The sequence below is a fragment of the Lucilia cuprina genome, chromosome 6, assembly GCF_022045245.1.
Source record: "Lucilia cuprina isolate Lc7/37 chromosome 6, ASM2204524v1, whole genome shotgun sequence".
Taxonomy (NCBI): Eukaryota; Metazoa; Arthropoda; class Insecta; order Diptera; family Calliphoridae; genus Lucilia; species Lucilia cuprina.
The window spans coordinates 48,101,826-48,124,748 of NC_060954.1; the positions used below are offsets into that span (position 1 = coordinate 48,101,826).

At 28.0% G+C, this 22,923-nt stretch overlaps 2 protein-coding genes across 4 annotated transcripts; both read right to left on the reverse strand.

Moving 5' to 3' along the window:
• Positions 1-2,994: 2,994 nt before the first annotated feature.
• Positions 2,995-7,796, reverse strand: LOC111685056 ((Lyso)-N-acylphosphatidylethanolamine lipase). Of its 3 annotated transcripts, none has more exons than XM_023447291.2 (2): positions 7,185-7,796; positions 2,995-4,420 (listed from the first exon to the last, which is right to left on the reverse strand). In XM_023447291.2, the coding sequence occupies exon 2, from the start codon at positions 4,321-4,323 to the stop codon at positions 3,208-3,210; it is 1,116 nt and encodes a 371-aa protein (XP_023303059.2). In that variant the 5' UTR covers positions 4,324-4,420; positions 7,185-7,796; the 3' UTR covers positions 2,995-3,207. The 3 variants fall into 3 exon arrangements, with proteins under 3 accessions (XP_023303059.2, XP_023303058.2, XP_046811160.1); XM_023447290.2 differs by having other exon boundaries at positions 2,995-4,389; positions 7,185-7,795; XM_046955204.1 differs by lacking the exon at positions 7,185-7,796 and adding an exon at positions 4,830-5,121 and having other exon boundaries at positions 2,995-4,389.
• Positions 7,797-10,601: 2,805 nt separating this feature from the next.
• LOC111685055 (CSC1-like protein 1) lies at positions 10,602-13,745 on the reverse strand. The gene is made up of 3 exons (XM_046954684.1): positions 13,706-13,745; positions 12,159-13,204; positions 10,602-12,093 (listed from the first exon to the last, which is right to left on the reverse strand). Exons 1-3 carry the CDS (start codon positions 13,728-13,730, stop codon positions 10,681-10,683), a joined length of 2,484 nt encoding a protein of 827 aa, XP_046810640.1. The 5' UTR covers positions 13,731-13,745; the 3' UTR covers positions 10,602-10,680.
• Between the last annotated feature and the right edge of the window lie 9,178 nt (positions 13,746-22,923).

A 22,923-nucleotide genomic window follows, 5' to 3' on the forward strand; every position in this document is an offset into this window, starting at 1 on the left:
TTTAGTTCTAATTCAGTACTCGATCAGTACTAGTTTAGTTCTAAATCAGTTCAAGTTCAACTCTTGTTCAGTTCTAGTTTAGTTCTAGTTCAGTTCTAGTTTTGTTCAAAATCAGTTCTGGTTCAATTCTTGTTCAGTTCTAGTTCTGTTCACTTCTAGTTCATTTCTAGTTTAGTTCTATTTCAGTTCTAGTTTAGTTCTAGTTCAGTTCTAGTTTAGTTCTAGTTAAGTTCTAGTTCAGTTCTAGTTCACTTCTAGTTCAGTTCTTGGTTAGTTCTAATTCAGTTCTAGGTTAGTTCTAATTGAGTTCTAGATCTACTTCAGTTTTAGTTTAGATCTAATTCAGTTCTAGTTTAGTTCTAATTAAGTTGTAGTTCAGCTCCTGTTCAGTTCTAGTTCACTTTTCGTTCAGTTCAGTTCTAGTTTAGTTCTAGTTCAGTTCTAGTTTAGTTTATAATCAGTTTTAGTTCAATTCTTGTTCAGTTCTCGTTCAATTCATGTTCAGTTCTAGTTCAATTCTAGTTCATTTCAAGTTCATTTCTAGTTCAGTTCTAGTTCTTTTCTACTTTAGTTCTAGGTTAGTTCTTATATAGTTATTGTTCAGTTCTAGCTCAGTTCTAGATCTATTTCAGTTCTCGTTCAGTTCTAGTTAAGTTCTAGTTCAGTTCTAGTTTAGTTCTAGTTTTAGTTCAGTTCTAGGTTAGTTCATAATCAGTTCTAGTTCAATTCAGTTCTATTTCAGTTCTAGTTCAGTTCTCGTACAGTTCTAGTTAAGCTCTTGTTCAGTTCTAGTTCAGTTCTAGATCTAGTTCATTTTCAGCTTTGTTCTAATTAAGTTCTTAATTAGCTCTTGTTCAGTTTTCCTTCAGTACTAGTTTAGTTCTATTCAGTTCGAGTTTAGTTCTCGTTCAGTTCTAGTTTAGTTCTAGTTCAGTTTTAGTTTAGTTGTAATTTAGTTCTAGTTCAGCTGTTGTTCATTTCAAGTTCAGTTTTAGTTTAGTTCTGTTCTAGTTCAGTTCTGATCCTCAAATAAAGCACCAAAAGTTTGAAATCACATTACCTACCTACTACACAACAATTATGAATCAATGAGATGTTTAAAATGAGTCATGGTAATTAAAATTTGATAAGCCGGGAAGGCGAGGAGGGTAATACATATATTTCAGTATAAACATTGTTTTTGTTTAATTACTAACTGTGCACTATAATGGTTTCTTTTGATTCTATTTTAAAACATGTCAATAAATATGTACTCATATAATTATTACACATGTAATAAATTAAATGATATGATTTATATACATTTTTGAAAAACTGGAAAATTTTAATAATAAATATTAATAGTTCATATATCATACAATTCGAAAAATATAGCAACATTTTTCAGTTTTCAGAACACTTTCAGTTTGATCAGTATTTCTTGGATTCAATACGTTGAAAATATTAATTTTGAACCTTTGTTTTTTTTTCAAAACATAATTTTATTCTGTAGGGTAAATATAAAAACTTATTGATAAATACTTGTTTTTCCTTGTACATTCTCAAATGTTTATATTTATTATTTTCATTAAACCGTTAACTTTTTCTGCAAAAAAAAAAAAAATCCATAATATTGCTGATAACACATTGAACTTTTTTATTATTAAATTTAATATGTAAATTAACCCAGAATAACTTTTTTTGTAAGTATAAATGAGTGTCTCTGTAGACATCTATATAAAAATGACCAGTTGTCACGACTGATACGTATTTGTTACACTAAAACCCCTTTAGGGGCCCCATTAAGTGATCTAGATAACATTTTTTTAGAAAATAAAAACTGTGTGAATCTCTAATTGATCCTATCAAATAAAATTTGTTTGAAAATAATTTGTTCCAAAAATTTTCGAATTGAATTGTCAAATGAGATTGATTTTGTAGTAAAAAAATATTTTAAAATTAAATTCTTTAAAATGTTATTGGAGCCCGGGAAGTTCATTAATTCATTGGCAAAATGTTAACAACATTTTAAGTCTTCTAAAGACCTTAAAATTGTAGATGGTTGGGAAGCCCTGTGTTTATAAAGTAACTTTAAAACTTTGGTATATTTTTAGGCTTATTGTAAGCAGAACTTTTGTCCTATTAGGTGCCGACAAAATGATATTCAGATAGCTTGATAGATAGATAGATAGATAGATAGATAGATAGATAGATAGATAGATAGATAGATAGATAGATAGATAGATAGATAGATAGATAGATAGATAGATAGGTAGATTGATTGATGTATTGATAGGTTAACTACTTAATTTTACATAAGATACGAACGGAATGGAAGGGTTGCTGCCTTTGAAGTTCGTGTAAATAACTTTCTCATTGAACTATTTCTTTAATCACAAAGTTGGCAACGACAACAGTTAAAAACGCCATAAGAGTGAGTCCATTTTTGGAAACCTACTAAACATACTTGTTTTTTAAAATATTCAAAATAACGATTATTTTAATTTTTTAACAAATTAATTAAAGTGTTTAACTCAATCTTTAAGTGTTCAATTCAAAAAAGTGCTAACTATGGCAATGTAACTAATTTTTTAATAAATTTTGAGTTAAAACCTTTTCCGGTCAATAGGCAAAATTTAGCATACGATAAGAAAAATCACACAAAATCCCAGCAAATGACAAATGCAAAACCAAAAAAATGATGAACAATTAAATAAAAAAAAATGCAACAAGAGCAGAACTTTGAACTAATTGGAAATATAGAACAACCAGACTGATTTATGAGCTCATTGCAATGGGTAAGATTAAGAAAATCAAATGCAATATAATATTTACGATCGTGCTTTTTTTTTTGTTCAATGGAAAATAACACATGATTTCTATTTATTGTTTTTATTAATAGATGTTTCAAAGAAAATTAGAAAAATATTGTTTTTTTTTATTATTAATATTTTACTAACTAGAATAATATTTTTGTTTACAAAATTTTATAAATTAATAAAAATTACTAAAATAGTTATTAGTTATATCGTTCGGACGATGTGTATTAAAGAAAATAAACTAATTATTAGATTAATACTACAGAGAATTAAAGAAAAATGAAATTAGACTAAAGAAAATAAAATAATACATCAGCTATTGCTATATACTTTTGAATAACTATTTCTCTATTTTTTTGATATGAAAGTATAATAATAAAATTTGTAATTAAGTTTAGATTAACGTAAATTATTTTCTTGTATCAGCTGTTGAAGTTGTTGAAGCCTCTGATTCTGCCTCGACAGATTCCTCTATTCGTTGTCCTCTTGCTGAGGATGGTGGTAGAGAAACTTCATGTTCTTCATCCGATTCGGTGGATTCACGTATCAGCGTTGGTGTTTTTTTATACAAATCACAGGTTTCATTAACATAACGATTGAATACATCCGGCTTATCGGCATAAACATGATGACCTGCACCAGTAACCGTTTTGATTTCCACCATTGAATTGCCACGTACTGATTTGATTTTCTCGCCAGAGGAGGAATCAATCCAAGAACGACTACCGTATATAAAGGTAATGGGTATATCTTGTCTTACATCTTTGATGCGATAAATCATGGGATGTTTAGCCCAACCGAAACTTTCCATCATACTGTGGAAAGCCGACTCACCAGTTGGATTTTGTGCATTGCATTGGTGTATGTACTGAGGCAGCAAATGTATATCATCCTCTATAGTAGGAGCAAATTTACGCATTATATCTGGTCTAGTTTTTTGCACCACCCACTGGCCAAAAGGTCCAGCTGCTCTTAAAGCCCACAAAGGATTGAGTGGTGTGAGTGCGTAGGCTATGGCTCTTACCCAAAAGGGTATTTGTTTGCTGGTCAAGGCTTCGGAGGGTTTCTCTGGAAAACCCCAAGGATCGGCCAGTATTAAATGTTTAACTCTATCTGGATATGTTAGAGCATAACTGGAGGCTATAAAACCACCCATCGAATGGCCCAATAATATCATATTATTTATATTCATTTCACGTCTCCATTCCTCTACCGATTTAACAAATTGTTTTTCACATGTCAAAGCATCATTGGAAAACTTAGGTCTTGAGCTACGGCCAAAACCCAATATATCGATAGCATACACTGGACGATCTTTTGCCAAAGCATCAAAATTCATTACCCACAAAGCAACTCCAGCACCCAGACCATGCAACATTACCAAGGGTATTTCCTTTGAATCTGTATTTAAACTTACGGTCCATATTTTATCCGATTCTCCAATGGCAGGTCCAATATCGACAAAGAACCCGCGATAGGGTGTTTTCAAAAAGGAGAGAATTTTCTTTTCAACAGCTCTTAACATGGCGGGAGAACTAGCAGTCCAATTATATAACCATTTAAATATCCAGAAACCTTTGGGCTTGTAGTCCTTAATGGGATGAGAATAAAAGGAATTGATACTTTCATTAAAATTAGAATGTACGTTGGAAGGTGCTAATAGTGTAATAATTAGTAAGAAAATCGATTTTCGATAAACATTATTTTAATTCTTTTCCATAATTATCGATAATTGTTTGATTTATAGAAAATTTTGATAAAGTTTTTATAAAAAAATTTCAATATTTATAAAAAATTTCGATTATTTTTCCAATTTTTATAAAAAAAATACTATTTAGAGAAACTTTTCAAAAATTTTTGGATTTTTATAGAAAATGTTCAATAAATTATCTAACTTTAAAGAAAATTTCTGATAAATTATAGATCTTAATTGAAAATTGTCGATTAATTTAAATTTTTTGATAAATTCTCGATTTACATGAATAAAGTTTTTGTTTTAGATTTTAGTTTAGTTTAAGAAGGTTTATATACCGTAGAAAACGATCTATGTCCACTCGGAGAACAAAAGGTCCATTGTGATTGTTTTAGATTTTACTTTTTATACAAATTTTTAAAAGCATTTTTTATTTAAAGAATTTTTTTGATAAATTTTCGATTTGTAGAAGGTTTTTGATAAGAGCTTCTTTATATAGAAATGTTCGATAACTTTTCTTATTCTTATAGAACTATTTATAGGAAATATCCCAGCTTGCATTTTTTGACATTTTTGATCTCATTTGAGTCATTTTGTGACTCTTCTGCTCTTCCGAAATCATTGTTTTATTGTTTTTGTTAAGGGCGGGTTTCTTACTCATCAGTTAAACTAGGCTTAACTTGCTGTTAGATTAAACTCGGAACAAATTTAGGCGGACTTTAACCGATAATTGTGTTATTTAGTTTTAGATTTAAGCACAGTTAACTTTGTTAGTTTTGTCAAGTTTTCTCTCAAAAACATAAACAATGAACAGCTGTTTTTTTGCAAACAATACTTTTGTTAAATGGAAAATTTTGAAAAAATGTTAAATAAACATTTAAAACAATAATTAATGAAATAAAACAATTCAGAAAATTGCAATTTACTTAATATATTATGCTTTTGTTCTTCCGAAACCATTGTTTTATTGTTTTTGCTAATTGTGTTTTCTCACTTATATCTTAAGTTTAATTGGCCAATAACACTAAGGCCGGGTTTCTTACTCCAAAGTTAAACTAGGCTTAACTTGCTGTTAGATTAAACTCGGAATAAATTTAGGCGGACTTTAACCGATGATTGTTTTTTTTCAGTTTTAGATTTAAGTTCAGTTAACTTTGTTAGTATTGCCAACTTTTCACTCAAAAACATAAACAATGAACAGCTGTTTTTTGCAAACAATATTGTAAAATGGAAAATTTTGGAATATGTTAAATAAATATTTAAAACAATAATTAATGAAACAAAACAAATCAGAATATTGCAATTTACTTAAAACATTATGTTTTTGTTCTTCCGAAATCATTGTTTTATTGTTTTTGTTAATTGTGTTTTCTCACTTATAATTTGAGTTTAATTGGCCAATTACACTCAGTTAAACTAAGATAAGTTACGTTACTGTTTACTGAAAAACACGAAACAGGTTTAACCAAAGAATGAAGATTATCTTTATTAGATAAACTCGCCCTCAGTTATAGATTTAAGTTCAGTTAACTTTGTTAGTATTGCCAACTTTTCACACAAAACATAAACAATAAACAGCTGTTTTTTGCAAATAATACTTTTGTAAAAGGAAAAATTTTAAATACACATTTAAAACAATTAAAAATAAAACAAAACTATTCAGAAAATTACAATTTTCTTAAAATATTAAGTTTTTGTTCTTCCGAAATCATTGTTTTATTGTTTTTCTTAATTGTGTTTTCTCACTTATAACTTAAGTTTAATTGGCCAATAACACTCAGTTAAACTAAGATAATAAGTAACGTTACTGTTTACTATTTCATTACAAACAAAAACATTAAGATAAAGAACAATTTTAGATCTTCCAACTGCTCGAAAAATGTCCACAAAATAAGTTTTTAAAACCATCATATTTTAAACACCAAGATGATCAATTTATGATTGCTATAGATTTTGTTATTGTTTTTCAAATATTCAGTTTTCAATTATATATCGGGATTATTTTCGAGTCATTTTTTAAGCACTCAACTTATTAATCACTTTTAGGTCATCAAAAGGAATCAAAAATTACTCATCTAACAATCTTCCTAATGCTAGCTGGGATATTTAAAAATGCCACCACCTGCGAATTGAGAACAACATTTACATACATGGACAACAAATAAATCTTTAACTATAAACCGTTTTTTGGAAACATTAATTTTGTATGTTACAATCATCACCTAAAATAAACAATACTACCCTACGATTCCCAAACTATTACAACAACAACTAAATATTTGACAGATTTCATAAAAATTCTAAAACGCAATGACACTCGTCCGGAATAACAAACAAAACAATGAACTTTGATCATTCGACTAACTTAACCGGTAAATATCAAAAATTTGTATGGCAGCAACAACAACAATAATAATAACAAAAACATTAATAAAAAAACACTTTAATTGTAACAATCTTATCTAATAATAATTTCTTTTTAAAGAAATGACTTGACAGAAAGAATCACCACAGAGAAGAAGTGTAAAAAAAGTAAATAGAATAATTGCAAAAATGACTCAATATAAAATTAAAATAAAAAGCACAAATTCTAAATAAAACAATTAAATTTTTATAATATTCAATTTTATAATAATTTTAATAATAAATTTAAAATAATTTGCAACTTTTCTTAACATTTTGTTTTGGCTTACCTCTACGTCCATAGTAGTTTGACAAATATTTGCCTGCTCTGTTGCCAATGTCATTGCTGCTGCCGCTGCTGTTTAGATGATCTTTATTTTTGTTGTTTTTTTCTTTAATTATTTATTTATTTTAAGTTAATGTTTTTTCTATTTTTTTGTATAAAATACTGCACTTCCTTTTACATTTGTGTTTTTACTCGTTCAAATACAATTTTCTCTATTTTCCTAAAGACAATGTTCTAAACAATTTCACAATGTTTTTGGAAATGTTAATCAGAAAATTTTTTTTAACATACAATTGCAAAAAACAATAGTTATTTAAACAATTAACCGCTTAAATGTTATATGAATAAAACTGTTTTATCAGAATGACTTTTAGAAAAAATTAATAATTATTATTTTTTATTTTAATTTATTAATTTTTCTTTTATAATTTGTAATTAGACCTTTGTTAGTGTGTTTACTCCACAGTGTTAGAATTTTAATTGCTTCTATGATACATGAAATCCATACTATTTTATTTATAATTTTTTTGTTATGTTTTTTATTTCTTCAATTACATTTTAAAGTAATCATATGTAGTTGTGTTGTTATTTTTATCGTTTTTTGTTTTTGTTGTTTTTTTCTATTATTCTTTTGCCTTTTTTTTCCTGACACTTGACAAATTAGTATTGCCAACTTGTTCTGAGAACTTTCTATTAGAACAATTCTCTAGTCAAAAACACCATTTGATGCAACACTGTAGTAGGAGGTGAAATTTTAGTTTGGTAACGGCTAGAATTTTTTTTTTTAAATTTACAATGTTTCTATAAATTATTAATTTAAAGTAAAACTTTGATAAATTTTTAGATTTATAGAAAATTTTTAATAAATTTTCAATATATAGAAAACTTTTGTTAAACTCTTGATAACTTTTAATATGAATACCAAAATTTTCGATAAATTCTATACTTTTATAAATATTTTTCAATAAGTTCTCAATTAGTAGACATTTTGTAATAAATTTTTGATTTTAAACGAAAATGTTTGCCAATTTTTTTTATTCATTTAATAAATTCTTGATTTTTTTTGAAATTGTTTCTTAAATTCTCAATTTTTATAGCAAGTTCTTAAATATTCTGAATTTTATAGAAAATGTTCGATAAATGATTATTATTTATTGAAAAATTTTGATTTCCATAAACATTTTTCAATAAATTCTTTTATTTCATAAAAAACTTCCATAAATTCTCTATTTTCATAAAACATTTTCGATAAATTCTCTATATTCATATAAAATCTTCGATAAATTTAAAATTTTCTCTAAACTTTTCATTTTTTTAGAAAATGTTCGATAAATTATCGCTTTTTATAGCAAGTTGTCGAAATATTTCTAATTTTTATAGAATATGTTGTATAAATTATAGTTTTTTATAGAAAAATTTAAATTTTAATAAAAAATTTTCAATAAATTCTTTGTTAATTAAATTTTTTTTTTAGAAAAATTTTCATAAATTCTCGAATTTTGTCGAAAAATTTTTAATTTTTATAGAAAATGTTCTATAAATTATTGATTTTTTATAAAAATTTCAATAAATTATCAATTTTTATAGCAAGGTGACGAAATATTTCCGATTTTTATAGAAAATATTTTATAAATTATTGATTTCTATAGAAAATTTTTAATTTAAATAAAACTTTTTCGATAAATTTCGAAATTTTTATAGAAAAATTTTAATAAATTCTCAGTTTTTATACAAAATCAAAAAAATCCATATTTTTAAAAAAAAAAATTATATTTTATAAAAAAAAATTTCGATACATTTTCAATTTAAATACAAATATTTCAATAAATATTCAATTTTAATACGAAATTATCGTTTCTCAATTTTTTTTAAAAAATTATTGATAAATTCTAGTTTTTTAAAGAAAATTTTGAATTCGAAATTATTTCGATAAATTTTCAATTTAAGAGAATTTTAATAAATTTTCAATTTCTCAAAATATATAAAATTTCCATAAATTTTTATAGATTTTGTAAAAATTTTAAGTTTTTGTTAAAAATGTTGGAACCTGTTCCTCCAAATGCGAACGAACAAGTATTTTCTAGTTTTATATTGAAAACAAGAAATAAATTCGAAAAATTGTTATTGTTTTCAATATAAAATGACAAATAAATGTTCGTTCGCATTTAGAATAACAGGCAGTTAAACTTTTATAGAAAATTTTCGTCCTGTCACTGCTGCCTGAAGTAAAATTCTTACAATTTTAAATTTTTAAGTGTTTTATTTTAATTTTTTTTGAAAATTATTTTAAAAAAATATTTATGAGCAAAGTTTAATTAAATCAATTAAAAATTTTATTAAAAAAAATGAAAATTATTTTCATAAGCAATAGATTTTATTAAATTTTTGAAAAAATAATGCTCAGTATATACAAATTGTTTTTACTTAATTATATATTTTAAATAAAAAATAATAAGAGTTTATATTAATATTTATAATGGTATCGCAATATAAAGAATAATTAATAATAATAAAAAAATATATGTTTGTATATAGAGAAGAGAAGCTTAAATTTAATAATAAAGATAGTTTTATATACAATATAGGTATTAAAGTTATTAAGGGCAGGTTTCTTACTGCTCAGTTAAACTAGGCTTAACTTGCTGTCAGATTAAACTCAGAACAAAATTTAGGCGGACTTTAACCTTGTGTTTTTTCAGTTTCAGTATGTTTTCAAGTTCAATTAACTTTGTTAGTATTGCCAACTTTTCACTCAAAAACATAAACAATGAACAGCTGTTTTTTTTTTGCAAATATTACTTTTGTAAAGTGATAAATTTTAGAAAAAATTAAAATAAATGTTTAAAACATTAATAATATTGATAAAACAAATCAAAAAATTACTATTTACATAAAATATTAAGTTTTTCTTCTTACGAATTCATTATTTTTTGGTTTTTGTTGATTGTGTTTTCTCATTTATAACTTAGGTTCAATTGGCCAATAACACTCAGTTAAACTAAGATAATAAGTAATCATGTTAACTGAAAAACACAAAACAGATATTAAACTAAGTTTAATCAAAGAATGAAGATTATCTTTATCAGAAAAACACGCCCTAAGTACTATTAACAGAAACGAGGAGAGAGAGAGAAGTTTTTGTTGTATGATTTCCCATATAACAATAAAAAATCATAAAAAATTATAACAATATTTTAATAATATAAAAAAAATAATTAAAATAAGTGGAAAGTATATATTAGAGACACTTTAATTAGTCGAACGGGATTTTTGTTTGTGTGTTGTAGAAAGAAAGAAAAAAACCAAAATACTTGTTGAAAACATAAAGTCAAGCCTGGAAAATGCAATACTATTCAAATTAGTACTATTTCAAAATTTCGATTCTCCAAGCCTGCTTTAAGCTTTTTTTTTGTTTTAAATATTTTCACAGAATTAGTCTTAAATAGGTATTTGTTTGTTAGCTTTTTAACTGCTGCTTTAACTAAGAAAACTAGTTGTCTTTAGGCCTCTACACTATTTACACTACATTGAGAACTAATATCAAAATCGGACACAGAATCTGAGCCATAACCACCAGCACCATTACCATTACCAGCTGATGTCGCAGTACCGGCACCATTATATGAATGTGGCCCCAGGGGCGTGGCATTGTGAGCAGATCTTGGCTTCAGAACATCTGGTATATAGATTGGTGCTGGGCCGGCAATTTCCACTATACTGGGACGTCTGGCCTGGGTGCAACGTTTTATGGGTGACATAAAGGTAAAGAGCGTTAATGTTATAACTAGAGTTATAATCAAAATTATAGCACGAGCCATGCCAGAACCACGTATAGCCGATATCATGGCCATTATAAGTAAAAGTATTATAATGGAAAATTTCGTCATAGTGACGGCAGTTGAATGAATTTTACCGCCATTGCGTGAGATCATATTCGAGGGTCCATAGGCAAAGTATAAATTATGACGATCCACAAAGTGTTTAAAGCTTATATAGACCATGGCGAAGGGCATTATAAGGGGACAGAAAACACTGTAAACAATTGATATAGTAAACACTAAAGTTGTCCAGGCATAGTGGGTGCCAAAGGGAAATTCCAATAAAATTGATTTTCGTATATAGGGAGTCTCTGCCTTCGACTTAGCCGTTATCAACATCCAGATATAAACTATCAATTCCGGAAAACGCAACAATTCCAAAGAGGTACCAATAAAACCGGCCGTTATAATATAATTGACATAAAATGAACCACGATCAGGCACAAAAATACATTGCCATCTCAATGTATCATTACTAACTGACCACTCGAGCAGAGCCTGGGCAGAAGTTAAACCCAATGAGGGTAAAATTAAAATCATAAATAATAAATAACCAAAACATTTAGTCATTATCGAATAATTTTGTTTCGATTTCGTATAATGACTCATCCACTTATCGGAAAAGGCCACAATAACCGGCATCAATACGGACAACGTCCACAACATCAACGTGGGCAAGAATTCCGATACCAAGGGAGAAAGTTTCGTAATTTTATCTTTTGCCAAATGAATGCTATCCAATAAATTGACAACCATGGCGGGTGTGGTTAAAAAGAATAGTATTACAAAGAGTAAAATATTAACAGTGGACCATTTCAGCAGCCAATGGGTACTGCTGACACTTAAATTTTCCCAAAATAGATCATCTGGTGAGGGTGCAAATGTAAGACTCCATTGACGATAGGTACCGGGTGTAAAATGTGCCACTATGTTTTGTGCTTCCTGTACCGTGGACACGGTAAGAAAAGCTATGCCTAAAGGTTCATTAAGAGCTGCAGCTCTCAGACGTGCCACATCTCCATGTAGATTACGTTCTTCACGTTGGTAATATTCGTAGGCATTTTCGGTTTTACACTTGCAAAATTCGGGACGAACCTGAAATTTAAGAAGAATTTTCAGTTTTATTGAAATATTTAAAAAAAAAACTTTCGTTTACTCACTGTCAAAGTATCCTTATCTCTATGATGTTCACAATAGATTTTTGCATCTAAAACCCGTTCATATTCCGCCGTTCGTACACTCAATTTCGATATATTATAGGCTACCTGAACATCTTCTATATTAACATCGGGAAATAGTTCTTGTATGTAATTTCTAATCACTGTCTTATTGCGATCATTATGCGAGATTTTTGTTATCATAATCGTGCGAGTGGCAGCCTTTTTAAATGCATTACGACCCGAGGAACGACGCATTATCAATACAATTAAAGGCACATATATAATAGTAACGATAACATGAACCCAAAGCCAGGCGGAATCAGGTGATAGATTAGCCATTGTAGTGCGACCGAATGCATTAACATCATACTCATCGGAACCGTTGAGAAAATTCACCGGTAATATAACTATCAAAGAGACAGCAGTTACAATGGCCATGACCACCATTAGATGTTTTTGAAATGACAAATAGTAGACAGCATCGGGTCCAGTGTGCAATAGTATTTGTTCTTTGCGTAATTTAAATGTTATAACAATCCATGAAAATATACCCTGATCGTATTGTATGGGCGACAGTGGTGTAGAATCAGTTGTGTTGGACGTAATGCTACCTCTGGGTTCATCTAAACCATTAGGACTTGTTGTTCCCGTCGAATTCGCAAGACTGCTCTGACGTTGATGTGAACTATTCGAGGAGTGAGGTTGTTCTATCATAGATGTTCCTCGTGAATAGAATACTTCAGTCCAACGTTTCCTACTGCCATTCGTATTAACTAAGGCTAAACGACCGTAATCGCCTGCCTGATGTCTTAATACAGTGAAGAGTACAATTAGCAGAGTCCATGCTAAAACGTTGAGAATTAATGTTTCGGGTATGCCATTGTAGGCATTTGTGATTAATGATGTTTTGTTAATTGCATTACAGCCATATTTTGCATCATCGTCCCAGGCTCGTAAATTAAATAGACTCTCCATTTTCGTTGTGATGTTTTCACTTTGTGTTGATTTTGCGTTGAAACGCAAGTTTAAATAATAAAGTAATATGTCTGGAGAGAGAAAATGAAAGGCTTGTTGTTAAAGAAATGTAAAAAATATGGATAGTTAGATAGATAGTTAGATAGATAGATCGATATATAGATAGATAGATAGATAGATAGATAGATAGATAGATAGATAGATAGATAGATAGATAGATAGATAGATAGATATATAGATAGATAGATAGATAGATAGATAGATAGATAAATAGATAGATAGATAGATATATAGATAGATAGATAGATAGATAGATAGATAGATAGATAGATAGATAGATAAATAAAAAAATAGATAGATAGATAAATAGATAGATTAATAGATAGATTAATAGATAGATAGATAGATAGATAGATAGATAGATAGATAGATAGATAGATAGATAGATAGAAAGATAGATAGATAGATAGATAGATAGATAGGTAGATAGATAGATAGATAGATAGATAGATAGATAGATAGATAGATAGATAGATGCATTTTTCTCTATAAAAAACCAACTATGCCCTTACAAACATTTAAATCCATAACACGCATTATTTATCCTATCATCTAAAAAAAGCTATTTAATATCTAACAGTGTACCGCCAAATTTTGTCATTTTGCTTTTCATATAAATACCAAGTTCAAGCCATCAATCAAATCTAATTAATTCCGTTTTTATAAATACACCTCAAACATACTCGTCATGTTGGAATTTTCTTCAAAGTACTTAAATGAAATATTAATATTAGATGTTAATGATAATCTTTAGTCAAAGTTCACATTTTACAAAGGGATCTGTTTCCAATAAAAATAATTATCATTAAATTTGTAATTCTTTACACCGAAGAGAAAACAAATTTAATTTATTACACAAGATTTATAATAATAGCCAACTCTAATCATTACTGTTCATTACTACAGTAGTTCCCTTTTATAGCACAATATTTTTTTACTAAAAATGTTATCAGTCTCCACGCAAATATCTAATTAATGATAAAATTAAATAAATAAATATATTTAATTTCTCATTATCATTTTTTTAAATCTATTTAAATATTAACTTTTTATACAATATTTTACGCTGATAAAAAAGAAATGATATTTTAAAAACAAATACTTTCATGATAAAAACAAAAGAAGAAAATCAAAAGAAAAAGCACATGGAAAATTAAAACAAGGTCGAAATTAGTTCTAAATTAATGTAATTTACCAAACTTTCACAATTTTGAAAACATATTTTTTTTAAATTATCTACTAAAAATTTCCATTCAACAAGTTTATTTGTCCTATAACTTTACAACAAATATGTATACTATACATTTAAATAATTTATAATTTAATTGTTAAGTTTAGTCATCTGACCCAATTTGATAAAATTAATGTGTGTAATAAATAAAATTGTATGGAATTCTTTTGATTTATTACAAAACATGCAAAAATATTAGAAAAATAATTACAATAAAGAGTGCAATTGAATTGAAAATATCATTTTATTGTGGCATTAGTTTGACTGTAATCTAAAACTTAAAGTCATCTGAATAGAACACTTTATAATTATCTAATTATCAATTTACATATCTATCTATCTATCTATCTATCTATCTATCTATCTATCTATCTATCTATCTATCTATCTATCTATCTATCTATCTATCTATCTGTCTATCTATCTATCTATCTATCCTACATTTAGTCGAGACACTCACCTCTACAATGATCGTCTTAACGCTTTAGTGTTGCCAGCCAAATGTAAGACATAAAGAAATTTCCGGAACTGCCCGATAAAGCCGAAAATTCTATAAAACTAGCTGTGCGTAGTATAATTCTCCAACGTACTTTCCTCTAGAAATATCTTTTAACTTATAAATTAAAAATTTATTTTCTTATGTAAAAACATATAATAAATTGACTGTCATTTGGGAAAACTCGAAAAGACAACTTGTAAGAAAAGGCGGAAAATCGATTTAAAAAGGCAATTAAAACCTCATTTGTTTACAGGTGGACATACATAGTTATTGTTACAATTCAATAATGCTCCTTTTTATTAATAAGAGGACAAATTCAATAATAGCCAAAAATGTTGAACAATCTCCTGCTTTTAATAAATTTCAATTCGGAATTTCAACTTGCAAAAAATTTACCAAATTTTGTTAACGCCATCTATGGGATGTTTCGATTATACAGTAAAGTTAGGTGTTTTTGCACAAATTCGCTATGACCTGGTTCACACTGGGAAATTTTTGTAGAGAAACTTTTGATTTTGTGTGTGAGAGAAAGAGATGGTTGATATTTCTTTCTCTTTCTCTCACACACAAAAATTAAAGTTTCTCTACAAAAGTTTCCCAGTGTGAACCAGGTCTATATTTTCTTATACATATGTACACACATGGAGTTTGCCAGTTTTGGAATATATATGAAAATAAATGGATTCTGATGTTAATCATCTTTGACCTGGTTCACACTAAGAAACTTTTGTAGAGAAACTTTTGATTTTTGCATGTGAGAGAAAGAAATATCCACCCTTTCTTTATCTCACACATAAAATCAAAAGTTTCTCTACAAAAGTTTCCCAGTGTGAATCAGGTATTTGTTGTTTTTGAGTTCAACATTATAGACTTGGTTAACACTGGGAAACCTTTGTAGAGAAACTTTACACTTTTGTGTGTGAGAGAAAGATAAAGAAATATCAATCATCTCTTTCTCTCACACACAAAATCTAAAGTTCCTCTACAAAAGTTTCCCAGCAGGTCAAACTTCGCAGTATTTCCATACAAAACAACAGAAAACGTCACTGTTTGTTATCAAAACAATGCATGTTTTATAAAAAAAGAATAAAATTCTAAATGTAATATGAAAATTAATGAAAACATAAATTTGAAACAGAAAAATATATCGTGAATTCCCTATAATTTAAACTAATCGATAAAACGATAATTTTAGGTCGGGTTTTTTAGATATAATAATATATATTCTTTGTTTAAATCTAGTTTAATATATGTTTTGTGTTTTTTCCGTAAACAGTAACGTTACTTAGGGCGGGTTTCTTACTCCTTAGTTAAACTAGGCTTAACTTGCTGTTATATTAAACTCGGAACAAATATATAAAGTCCTCCTATATTTGTTCCTAGATTTAAACAAAGAATATAGATTATCTTTATCTAAAAAACCCGACCTAAAATTAAGCTCAGTTAACTTTGTTAGTATTGCCAACTTTTCACTCAAAAACATAAACAATGGACAGCTGCTTTTTGCAAACAATATTTTTGTAAAATGGAAAAATTTGGAAAAATGTTAAATAAACATTTAAAACAATAATAAATAAAAGAAATCAGAAAGTTGCAATTTACTTAAAATATTAAGTTTTTGTTCTTCCGAAATCATTGTTTAATTGTTTTGTTAATTGTGTTTTCTCACTTATAACTTGAGTTTAATTGACCAATTACACTCAGTTAAACTAAGATAATATACAACTTTACTGATAACTGAAAAACACAAAACATATATTAAACCAGGTTTAACCAAAGAATGAAAATTATCTTTATCAGAAAAACTCGCACTTAGTAAAAATTTATTTTTTTGCATTTGTTGCTTATGTTTAAACCACCTCCATTGGACCCTTAAAATAGCAAACAAAATTAACTAATTGAGTACTTGGAAACAGCTTTTTTTAATTTAATCCCTAATCATTCACCTAAAGCCGAATCTTATATATAAAATCTTATATCGTAAAACGCATGCAACCCTATAAACACCGGGGTGATATTTAAAACAGGAGTTAGGTGAATACATCGGTCGATATTAGGTGAAGACAAACTGAAGCAATAGATAATATATGTGTAAAATATCTGTTTTGATAGTGGATATAAAAATATTATTTTCCAGAAAGTTATTTGAATCGTAAGTACCACTTTATTCAATTTTTTAAATTTATCATCAATGTTTCACATTTGTAAAATATTTATTTCAGTAATAAGTAGGTATATGATGAAAAAATCAATTAAATGTTTAAATTAAAGCATAGACTTGCGAACTTTTCCGTTTAGCGAATGGATGTTGTGTAATTGAAAAACATATAATGAAAAAATGTATTTATGGATTATGTATAAATTTTTATTCAATATTTAGATATAAATGATTTTCACGTTAATACTTATAAATGTGATATTCTTAAATTGTTTTGAAATGGCATACAGAGTTTTATAATGATAAAGTATATAATAGTAACATTAAGTACTCAAATGTACTTGCAAGATATAGTACATAGGGATTACAAAATTGCAGAACAGGAAATATTTCAAATATAAAATAATTTATATAAATACAATAGGGTAGGGTGGCTTTTGTTTTTTTTTATCAATAAATTTTCACATAATTTTAAAGGATTTCTAGAAGATATAACACCAAGATGCCTTTAAAAGTGAAGAGAAAAATGTACACTCACAAGTAGAGAAATGTTAACTTTTTTCTTGTATTAATGATAATTTTTACAGTTAAATGAACAAAAAGTATTCGGTTATAAAATGGAGGGGGAATGTCTTTCCGAATAGTGGCATTTATTGTTCGTCTTTATCTTTAGCACCATGCTTGAGAATTCTCGTAAATTCGATATAATCAAAGAGTCCACCCTTGATAGGAGCTTCACGATACATTTCGTCGACCTGAAAAAATTACAAACTGAACTAGAACTGAACTAGAACTGAACTAGAACTGAACTAGAACTGAACTAGAACTGAACTAGAACTGAACTAGAACTGAACTAGAACTGAACTAGATCTGAATTAGAACCGCACTCATTTAAAGAATATTAAATTGTATTTTTTAATAGAATGAATTCATCAATTTAAATCTGTAACATAATATTATAGCAGCATGAACACTTTTTATATCTTATCTGGTAACAATTCCCAATAATTCCAAAATAACATCAATTCAAAATTACAAAAAAAAACCAAACAAGTAATTGCAAATTAATTATATTTGCAAGAAATATTAAACTATTTAAATATCAGGCTGAAGTAAATTGGTTCATTCATTTCTAGTAAAGATTTTGAACTAGGTACATATAACGACAATGAAGTTTGCAATTGTATTCTGTATAATTGCTTTAGCAACATTTGGCTATTCTCAACCATTAACCGATACTGCAAATAATCGTCCTTCACCGCCGGTATTGAAACCCGTTAAGGAATCAGCAAAACCAAATATCTTTAAACCAGCTCCATCAACACTTGCTAAGGAACCCAATAAAGCAATTGCTTCCGAGCCAGTAAAGGAACACCTCAGACCACCTGTCCTAAAGCCTGTCACTAATTCAAATCCACAAAATTACAATGAAAAACCACAAAAACTAGAATCTTTTATTAATGTTATTATTGATCAAAATAGACATAAACCAGAAGTAGACTATTTTAATGGCAAAATTGTACCAACACCAAAGTATCCGAGCTATTAATTTTAATTTGATTAAATTGTATTCAATAAATATTATTCAAACTTGAAAAATATTTAGAAGAGGACTAAATAGATATGATGTACAAACAAAAAACCTTTTATTAAAATTGGCATGTAATTGACACTTAGCCCTCAGCTCTCTGAAAAACAGAAGTTATCATATTAAGATGCAATTCTATAAAAATCTTTGTTGTAACTACTTAAAGTTCTTGTTCAATACAAAAAATATAGCACAAAGTTCAAGGTTGATATTTTAAGGGCGAGTTTTTCTGATAAAGATATTCTTCATTCTTTGGTTATACCTGGTTTAATATATGTTTCGTGTTTTTTAGTTATCAGTAAAGTTACTTATTATCTTAGTTTAACTGAGTGTATTTGGCCAATTAAAGTTATAAGTGAGAAAACACAATTAACAAAAACAATAAAACAATGATTTCGGAAGAACAAAAACATAATATTTTAAGTAAATTGCAATTTTCTGATTTGTTTTGTTTTATTAATTATTGTTTTAAATGTTTGTTTAACATTTTTCCAAAACTTTCCATTTTACAAAAGTATTGTTAGAAAAACAGCTGTTCATTGTTTATGTTTTTGAGTGAAAACTTGGCAATACTAACAAAGTTAACTAAGCTTAAATCTGAAACTGAAAAACACAATTATCGGTTAAAGTCCGCCTAAATTTGTTCCAAGTTTAATCTAACAGCAAGTTAAGCATAGTTTAACTGATGAGTAAGAAACCCGCCCTAAGAAGGTTCACCCAAGTATTTGTGACTGTTGTGCTTGTGAATACAAAACCACTTTTTTGAACTAATTGAATATCTAAATTTCCCTATAAAATTTGATTTATAAACCGTTTATATAATTAAATTTTGTTTATGACGTATTAATTAGCCTTATCTAAACATGGTCAATTTTGAAGAGAACAAGATTAGATTAATTAGAACAAGAACTTAAGGAGAACTGAATTAGAACTGAACTAGAACTGAACTGGAAATGTACTAGAACTGAACTAGAACTGAACTAGAACTGAACTAGAACTGAACTAGAACTGAACTAGAAATGAACTAGAACTGAACTAGAACTGAACTAGAACTAGAACTGAACTAGAACTGATCTAGAAGTGAACTGGAACTGAACTAGAACTGAACTAGAACTGAACTAGAACTAGAACTGAACTAGAACTGATCTAGAAGTGAACTAGTACTGAACTAGAACTGAACTAGAACTGAACTAGAACTGAACTGGAACTGAACTAGAACTGAACTAGAACTGAACTAGAACTGAACTAGAACTGAACTAGAACTGAACTAGAACTGAACTAGAACTGAACTAAAACTGAACTAGAACTGAACTAGAACTGAACTAGAACTGAACTAGAACTAAACTAGAACTGAACTAAACTAGAACTGAACTAAAACTGAAATAGATCTAAACTAAACAGTCCTAAGGCTAAAATAAAACTGAACTAAAACGGTATTAGCATGGCATGACTACATAACTAAAATAATACAAAAACCAACATGTATTTTGTTTCTCTACTAAAATCAGACTAATGTCAAAAAAGACATAAGAAATGTAAACAAATACCATTCATAACATGTAAACAATAACAACTTTTGACAAAAATAAAAAAATAATCAGCTTTTTTATCGGACTCACTTTTTCTTTAGGTATGTCATTGATATTAGAATTGAACTAAAACTGAAAGAAGAAGAATTTACATAAACATTTTGCAATTTTTTCTTAGAATTTTTTATTTAAAAACTTTTTATTTAAAATTGCTGCAATTCCTCCTCAGGTCGCGTTAACAAACCCAAATTATTCACCATTTGTTGTCCATTATTTAAAGCTGCTGTTATAATACGATCCAATAGATTTAGGGGGCGATTCAAAAAGAATCCTTTACACTGCCCCATGAAGTCGAAAAGTAACGTCATTGTTATTATAATAATAAAACAATTAGTAAATCCCATTGTGTGGACTTTGCAAAGTTGACTATAAATTTTTATTTTTAACAATAGTAGAGATGCAATAGCATACCTCAACTTTTATTTTTGTCGTAGACAAAATTTATGACAGTAAAAAAAAACTACCGATTAGATAAGAGAGAACAGAAGTAAAAAGGTAGGAACAAAGTATAATTACAATTGTTAAATAAAAATGTTTGAAGATAATTATAAATAGAGATAAATTTGAAAAAAAAAAACAAGTAGCAAAGTATAGTCGGGCATGGCCGACCATATAATACCCTACACCATGAGTATATTTTTAAAATTTTTATAAAGAAACTTTTATGTTGAATATTATTCCAAAATATTTAAACAATTTATTGATAAAAAACCAAAATTTCTAAATGACGCTTTATATAAGTCATATATGGGCCGATCCTCGGGAAAAGGATATATTTTAGGCGTTTAAGACATTTTTTGAAGGGGGTTTTGTATGGGGGCTATGGTCAAAAAAGGGCCGATCCTTACGAAAAACTGCAGTGTCATTTGTATTTATGTAAAACTTCAAATCGGGAGGTACGGTTGTATGGGGGCTAGGTGAAATAATGGAAAAGGATATATTTTAGGCGTTTAAGACATTTTTTGAAGGGGGTTTTGTATGGGGGCTATGGTCAAAAAAGGGCCGATTCTTACGAAAATCTGCAGTGTCATTTGTACTTATGTAAAACTTCAAATCGGGAGGTACGGTTGTATGGGGGCTAGGTGAAATAATGGACCGATTTCAACCATTTTCAATTGGCTTCGTCCCTGTTCCAAAAAACATGCTTGGTCCAAATTTCATCAATTTATCTTGAAAATTGCGGCCTGTACCTTGCGCATAAGGTTTACATGGACAGCCAGCCGTACAGACGGACGGACATGTCTTAATCGACATAAAAAATGATTCTGAATCGAACGGTATACTTTAAGGTGGGTATTGGACCAATATTTTTGTATGTTACAAACATCAGCATAAACATATAATACCCTCCCCACTATAGTGGTGTAGGGTATAAAAAAAAACAATGAGATTGAAAATATTGCAAAAATTAAAATTGAACGAGGAAATCAGATATTGTTTGATAGATTAATATGTATGTTAAAGTAATTTTATGAATCATTGGTGAAATTGTATTCGAAATGATTTAAATTAATGATCAGTACAAAGAGAATCGGATTTGAAATAAAAATATTAATAATTGATTGTTTTCGTTGACTTGATGGGTTTCTAGGGGGAACTTATTTTTTTTATTTCTAAATAATATATATATTTAAAAAAGCTAATGCATTTCATTGACTTAAAATTACATTACCTTCGTTTAATTTAGATGCACTTCTGTTCTGCACAAATCCTCTTAATATAAATATAAGACACACCCGCACATAAAATCTTTAAAATCCATCATTGCACTTATATTTTACTCAGTAATAAATCCTTATAAAGGCGTTTTTGATGTACTAATAAAATGACAGGGACAATTAATTTATTCGCTGACTATTGTGCAGTACAGATTTGATTTGCCCGAGGAGCTTATTGTGGTTATGACAAGTGAACAGAGAACTTAACTCAAATCAAATTGAATTTTTTTCTTCATTTAATTTTATATTTCTATTGGGTTTTTTTTATTTTTTTCTTCGCTATTTTATAATCCACTCAACTTTTTTATACCCTACTCAGGTAGTGGCATTAGGTGAAATATTTCCAATTTTTTGTTTGTTTTTAGATATACAAAGATATATTTATATAAAAAAATTAAGACGATTATTACAGATTTTAACGTCTACTACATAATTTCGTTGATTGTATAAAGATAATTTTAGATAGAGCAGGGTATTATGTAGTCGAATATGAATGACATTTTGTTTTCTTATTTGATTTTATATTCTAGTGGCACTTATTTTCAATTATCCTATGGGGGTAGTTTTAACTTCCTTTTCTAGTTTTGTGACATACATTTTATTTTTTATTAAATATTCCTATAATAAAGAGAATAACATAAAATGGAACATCCAAGAACTGTTCTTCCAATATCCAAAGATATTTTTTTAGAACACAAACAGAATAGAAAAAGAACAGGACTAGAACAGAACTAGATCAGAACTAGAACATAACTAGAACAGAACTATAACAGAACTAGAACAGAAATAGAACAGAACTAGAACAGAACTAGAACAAAACTAGAACAGAACTAGAACAAAACTAGAACAGAACTAAACAGAACTAGAACAGAACTAGAACAGAACTAGAACAGAACTAGAACAGAACTAGAACAGAACTAGAACAGAACTAGAACAGAACTAGAACA